At 39.7% G+C, this 7,500-nt stretch overlaps 1 protein-coding gene across 1 annotated transcript in view; it reads right to left on the bottom strand.

Moving 5' to 3' along the window:
• The window catches only part of pdlim4 (PDZ and LIM domain 4), a 68,206-nt gene that overhangs the window by 50,876 nt on the left and 9,830 nt on the right, over positions 1 to 7,500 (bottom strand). The window contains exon 2 of the mRNA XM_056446386.1: positions 482 to 633. Within this exon, the coding sequence (XP_056302361.1) occupies positions 482 to 633 (152 nt within the window). The remainder of the gene's footprint in view (positions 1 to 481; positions 634 to 7,500) is intronic.

Here is a 7,500-nt window from a genome sequence, read left to right as displayed (position 1 = left end):
GAACGTGTAAACTCTGCACAGAAACGTCGGCTGGCTTGGTAAGGACTAAAACCAGTGACGTTCTTGCTGTAAGGCAACAGTGCTAACCACTGGGCCACCATGCCACCCATCTAGGAAAGGAGGAGGAGTAGGGGTGGAAGGGGGGATTCTTCAAAACGAAGATGGCTGTGATATGGAACTGAGGGTATTTATAATGGCTTAGGAATCGTCTGATTGGTTAATCATAAATTAAATAATGCGGTACCAGCCGCAAGTGATCAGAAGCACGTGATCCTCTCGAAATTACTTTATAAATAAACTTCACTTGGTCCGTGTTCGCATGTTTTTGACTTCAGGAGGCATGGATTTGGACAGCAGGGGAGGGATGTTAATTTTCAAAGCGATTATGCTAACGCTAGCATTCTGGCAGATCACCTGCTGCACCTTTAAAATGACGATAACATTGTTTATCACAATGAATTTCAGAAATGGTGCAGCCTACCTGCAGATGGCCAACACCAGCTGATCTGTGCAGGCTTTAATGCGGTTCTGAGCCTCCATGTGCGTCATGTTCTCTGTGCTTTCTCCATTGATGGCCAGGATGGTGTCTCCAGGACTCAGGTTGCTCTGCGCCGCTTTACTCGCAGGTGTTATCTGACAAAAGCCAAACAGAAGATAGATTAAGGAAGCACCACACCCAAGACAAACAGCGCAGCGCCTGCAGCCGAGGATACCATTACTGACCCACTGACTGGAAAGCCTCAATAACACAAAGCCAGATCAAAGACAGATGATCAATCACTGCACTGAAAATACACTATTTAGGGCCTGTTCAGTGCTTATTGTTGCCCAGTGTGTCTTAGACTTCCTTGGTTATAAGCAAACCCAGAGGAAACGGCTGATTTCTGCAGATTTGAGCCCCTTTTTCAATCTATTTAATATTTACTTGTCACACAAGTGCCGATTTCACATCTGTCACGTCCATAAAGGAGCTTTTTTTCTCATAAATGCAAGAATGTCAAATTAAATAACATCAATCATATTTATTCTATAGAGAGCAACTCTTATCCTTTTAATTAGCATTGTTTCTTTTGGGTTGTGCAGTTTAATTCACAGAATTTTCACTAAGTATGTTGTATTACGGTAAACTCGACTTTTTTGTTCACATCCATAACACGTTTATTTTCCTCATTTAAAATATAAAAAGGTTTACAGATTGATATTTTTCTGATCCCATAACTCTGTGCTTGGTTGTTTTGGGGAAAATATAAGCAGATTTAAAATACTGTTACCGGCCACTTTATTAGGTACACCTTACTAGTACCGGGTTGGACCCCTTTTGCCTTCAGAACTGCCTTATTCTTCCTAGCATAGATTCAACAAGATGCTGGAAATATTCCTCAGAGATTTTGTCCATATTGACATGATAGCATCACGCAGTTGCTGCAGATCCATTATGCGAATCTCCAGTTCCACCACATCCCAAATGTGCTGTATTGGATTGAGATATGGTGACTGTGGAGGCCATTTGAGTACAGTGAACTTATAGTCATGTTCAAGAAACTAGTCTGAGATGATTCGCGCTCTATGACATGGTGCGTTATCCTCCAGAAGATGGATACACTGTGGTCATAAAGGGATGGGCATGGTCAGCAACAATACTTAGGTAGGCTGTGGCGTTGACCCAATGGACCCAAAGTGTGCCAAGAAAATATCCCCCACACCATTACACCACCACCACCAGCCTGAATTGTTGATACAAGGCAGGATGCATCCATGCTTTCATGTTGCTGACACCAAATTCAGACCCGACCATCTGAATGTGGCAGCAGAAATGGAGACTCCTCAGACCAGGCAACGTTTCTCCAATCTTCTATTGTCCAGTTTTGGTGAGCCTGTGTGAATTGTAGCCTCAGTTTCCTGTTCTTAGCTGACAGGAGTGGCACCCGGTGTGGTCTTCTGCTGCTGTAGCCCATCCGCCTCAAGGTTGGACGTGTTGTGTGTTCAGAGATGCTCTTCTGCAGACCTCGGTTGTAACGAGTGTTTATTATTACTGTTGCCTTTCCATTAGCTGGAACCAGTCTGGCCATTCTCCTCTGACATCAACAAGGCATTTGCGCCCACAGAACTGCCGCTCACTGGATATTTTCTCTTTTTCAGACCATTCTCTGTAAACCCTAGAGATGGTTGTGCGTGAAAATCCCAGTAGATCAGCAGTTACTGAAATACTCAGACCAGCTTAAAGTCACTTAAATCCCCTTTCTTCCCCATTCTGATGCTCGGTTTGAACTGTGGGAGATCGTCTTGACCATGTCTAGATGCCTAAATGCATTGAGTTGCTGCCATGTGATTGGCTGATTAGAAATTTACGTTAACAAGCAGTTGGACAGGTGTACCTAATAAAGTGGCCGGTGATGATGCTTTCTATGTGAATTTGTTTTGAAATTTTACTGCAAATGTCACATTCATGAGGCTAGAATAGCTCAAATTCCATCATGCACATCAACAAACCATGCGATTTTGTTTTTAACAGATCATGTGATGATAAAAATGAGTGCGACAGACAGCTTTAATAAACAAACCAGTTTTATGCGATATTACAGTTTTGTGCATAAATCTAATTGACAACTTTAGATGTAAAGACAGCTAATGCGGGAATACAGTATATTCTGCTAAAACAGTTCATCTCTCGCTATTCACATGAACCCTTTTTTGCACCAAAAGTACAAAATGACCTCAAGAGAGTGTGAAAACTTTACTTTTTTTTTTTTTACATTTGCTGCTCTCATCACTTGTTTCTCATGTGACACTTCAAAATGTGCATTAATAACACCCAGCTATTGTAGGTAAAAACAGCATGTAACAAAAGATGTGTGCCTAAGGTAGGCAAAAAAGAATCAGGATGACAACATGTGTAAATGTAGTCCGTCTAGATTACATTCATACCACACACATGTCCTACATAGAATGCAATTATTTTGTAGTTGTGTAAATGTGGATGAGAACGGCATCATCTGCCTAGACATTTTGAAAGACAAGTGGTCTGCGCTATATGACGTTCGCTCCATACTACTCTCCGTTCAATGATACTTAACCAATGAACTCTACAGCTGCTGAAATGTGGGATGACCAGGAAGCCTTCAAAGCTCATTTGCAGGCAACCTACAAGAACTGACCATCAGCATTAATGTCTGCCGCCTCGTTTTATTGGTGTCTCTTTTATTGTTTATAATAATGTAAATTTTCTCTAAGGGTTTTGTTTGTGTATTATTTCTGTGTTGTATTAAACTTGCTTGAATAAAAATAAATAAATAAATAAATAATAATAAACAAAAATCTGAAAACGGCATCCTCAATAACTACATTACAATTACACTGAAGCGTTCAGAGACTCGTAAACGTTGCACAAAAGACCAGTTTAGATGTTAAGCCAGGAAATTGCCTGAAATTAATCCTAAGTACAGAACACTTGACTTGCCGGCGCTGTTATTACCGTGGGACGTAGCCTACCTCAAAGTCATTAACTTTATGACTCATTCACTTGACTATTCTGCCAAACAGTCTCGCACATATGTACAGCTCCAGATATATAGCAAACAGAAGCACTTGACCTACTAATTCAGCTCGTTGATTTTATTTAACAAGCCTCATTTCCATGTGTGTACGGCTGTCCTGAGTCATTTAACACACGTGGGGTTTTATCATCAAACATCTCAGTTTGCCCTGCTGGGATAATTACTAGCCACAGAGGATAAATAATGCGACGTGACCTCACTGTAGAGCTTGTGAGGATGCACGTTTAGATACTTATTCATTTATTTTCTTTGGCTTAGTCACTTATTTATTAGGGGCCACCACAGTGGAATGAACTGGCAATTATTCCAGTATATGTATTACACAGCGGATGCCCTTCCAGCTGCAACCCAATACTGGGAAACACCCATAAACTCTCACATTCACACACACACACACTTATACACAATGGACAATTTAGTTTATTCAATTCACCTATAGCGCATGCGTTTGGAATTTGGGGGAAACTGGAGCACCTGATAAGTTGAAGAATTAAAATGTTACAAAAATTATTATTATATTTTATTTCTCTCATATTTATATTTGCTTTAATAAACACAAGTGAAGATTTGTCCAGCTGTGGGGTTTTGGAGACGTCTGCATCACCATATGGGGCATAAGAACAGGACGTGTATTTAAATATAACTCAGTTGTTTGACCACACTTCATTATTATTGTTCATTTATTCCTTTGCTGGAGATTAGAACTGAATTTAGAAATAGTTTTGACACAAATCTTTGTGATTAACAAGCGAAATTAAATTTGTGGGCTAATGGATGTGTTCAGTGGAGTGACTTTCCACTGTTTCCTCACTCCACCAAAGTAAAGGAATAAAGAGTAAAAGTAAAGAGAAAGTAAAGAGGCTGAATGGAGGAGGCTCGTTCTTTATCCTCGCGCTGCAGATGTTCTGTTTAACTGTTTTCTCACTAGTGAAGCGTTCAGTTTTTACTCTTACAAAGTCCGCCATGTAAATAGCAAATGCACCATGGCGCGACGCAACTGACTCTTAAAGGGAATGGGAGATGAGACTCTGATTGGTTTAATGAACGTTATGCTCAAAACACACCCAGAACTCATTAAGAGAATAAGCACAACCCTGTTAGACCATGCGCCAGGCACAAATCATATTTTTACGTCCTTAAAAGAGCAAAAGTGGATTTTGACTTGTCCTTAATGTTTTTGCACCATGCGCTTGAGACTGCATCTAGATTGTTAAAATAGAGCCCGTAATCTCAGTTTCCAAAAATGGACACTTATGGCTGGTTTTGAGATCCAGGGTCACATACAGGGTCTCTCAACTATTATTTTATTTAGTATTGGCCACAGATTTGCAACATCCGTCTTTTCATTTGCAGCTAACATAAAACAAACTTTAATCTCAGAAAGACTAAAGATTTGAACTTTATCATAAAAAAGAAGAGTAATTGATCATTATTCTCTAATTCTTAAGATGCAAGAAAAAAAAATTATAAAATAAAAAACAACTTACAAAGAAGTTGCTCTAAACTACTTAATGTTACAGATTTAATCTGGAAATCCCAAAATCTTTAAAACTAGGGCTGTACAATGACAAATATATAATAATAATCATAATAATTCATAATAATATAATCATTATTTTTTTTTATATATATATATATATATATATACACATACATACACACACACACATACATACTTACTTACTTACTTACTTACTTACACACACACTGTATGGGCAATATAAAAAGTTGTTTCATGTTTTGCCCTATCGTCTGTAAAAGAAGCATCAAGAGAAAGTTGTATTTTGCTAAATTTTATGTTGGGCCTGTAATCACTCATTTTTTAAGTGTTTTGCATTTAATTCATATTAATTTTTTATTTCAGTCATTCATTCATTTTTGTTTAGCTTAGTCCCTAATTTATCAGGGGACGCCACAGCGGAATGAACCGCCTATTTTTTTAATTTCTCCTCAAAGTTCTAAAGTGAGAAACATGAGTACATTTTAAATCCTATGAATCATACTCATCCAACAGGAAACAGTTATTAACATGTGGTCAATGTGTATAAACTTTTAACTGATTAAATTGACAGAAATGATACTATATCATGATATATATCGTTATCAGGATATGACCTGACTTTTTTTGTGATATAACATTTTTGTCAAATTGCCAATCGCTTCTACGCTCTGAAAATGCAGGGTTTCACACAATTCCTTCATGTTCTTCCAACAAAAATTGATGTTAACTTGATCGTTTTGATAAATTTAATTGGATTAAACATAAAACAATTGAGTTGTCCCCACAAACTTGTTGATTAATAAAATTATTCATCCTCCTGTGAATGTTTTTGTCTTTCCCTGAAGAAAGAGCTCTCCTAAGAAAAGAGATCATGTCTCCCCTGTCCTCGCCTCTTTGCACTGGCTCCCTATTAAACTCAGAGTTGATTTTAACGTCCTTCTTTTCACATATAAAGCATTGCACAATTCTGCCCCGGTCTTTATCTGTGAACTTATTAGGCCATATACAGCGTGTAGGCAGCTAAGGTCCAATGATCAGTTTCTTTTGTCTGTCCTTTAGTCTCGCTGCAAATCAAAAGGTGATCGAGCTTTCTGTGTTGCGGCCTCAAGGCTCTGGAGCAGTCTCCCTCTGAACATTAGGATTTCTCCATCATTGGATGCCTTTAAATCTAATGTAAAGACTTATTTACTCTCTTACCTTTGAGTGTTTCTCTTTGATACGTTCATATCTGTATTACATCTCTATATTATTTATTTATTTTATTTTCTTGTAAAGCACTTTGGACTACGATTGTGTAAAATTGTGCTCTATAAATAAAGTTGGCCTTGCCTTGCCCTTTTCAAATATTTCCCGAATGATGTTTAACAGAGCAAGGAATTTTTCACAGTATTTCCTATAACATTTTTTCTTCTGTAGAAAGTCTTCTTTGTTTTATTTCGGCTACAATAAAAGCAGTTTTTGATTTTTTTAAAAAATCCATTATAAGGTCAATATTAGCCACCTTAAGAAATATTTGTTTTGGATTGTCTACAGAACGGCGACACAGTGGCGCAGTGGGTAGTGCTGTTACCTTACAGCAAGAAGGTCACTGGTTCGAGCCTCGGTTGGGTCCAACCCATGCTCATTCTGAAAAGGTAGTCCCGAGGACGTTTCTTGCAGTTTTTGGTTTTCGTGAATCCGCGAGGCTGCTGTGTGCGCCTTTTTGGCTTCTCGGTCGTCTCCCACGAGTGCCGTTGGAGCCTGCGCTGTTCTCGCGTGAGCCCACCAGAGGCTGCTGTCGAACGAATGTCTGTCTGTCTAACTGGCTGAATGATGGCCGACCTACCGTCCTCCTTCCCTGAACCCAACCGATTTTACCGATCGACCCGCCCACCCTAATCCCAACCAACGATTTACAAAAGCCATCCGGAAAAAGAAAAGCCCTCGTCCTATTTATTTATTTATTTTTTTTACCACGTTTTCAGATACACTCTCACCCTGTTATGAACCTCTTCACTTTATTTCTTGGATTTTGTTTTAGTCTAACCTGATTTCTGGAACCGCTCTACCCCGAACTCGAACCCGGATGTCGTCGTCGTGGTCAGCTCCTCTCTGCGTGTAGAGTCCGCCGACGCACAGGACGAGCTAACCGGACAAACTGGTTGCGGCGGGAAAGCCCTCCACACGAAGGAGAGCGGTCATCCGGCGAGCGCTAAAAGGAACGGTGTCATACCGCCCCGCAGCGTTCGCTTAAAAAACGAAATGCAGCCATACGTACCTCCGGCTACATAATTTGCGGTCTCCAGAAACGTCCTCGGGACTACGTTTTCAGAATGAGCCTGGGTTGGTTGGGTCAGTTGGCATTTCTCCCAGTGAGTTTCCTCCAGGTGCTCCGGTTTCCACCACAGTCCAAAGACATGTGGTATAGGTCAATTGAGTAAGCTAAATTGTCCGTAGTGTATGTGT

The sequence above is a fragment of the Danio aesculapii genome, chromosome 21, assembly GCF_903798145.1.
Source record: "Danio aesculapii chromosome 21, fDanAes4.1, whole genome shotgun sequence".
NCBI lineage: Eukaryota > Metazoa > Chordata > Actinopteri > Cypriniformes > Danionidae > Danio > Danio aesculapii.
Note: the sequence above shows the minus strand (reverse complement) of the source record. Positions and strands in the feature narration are given on the sequence as shown.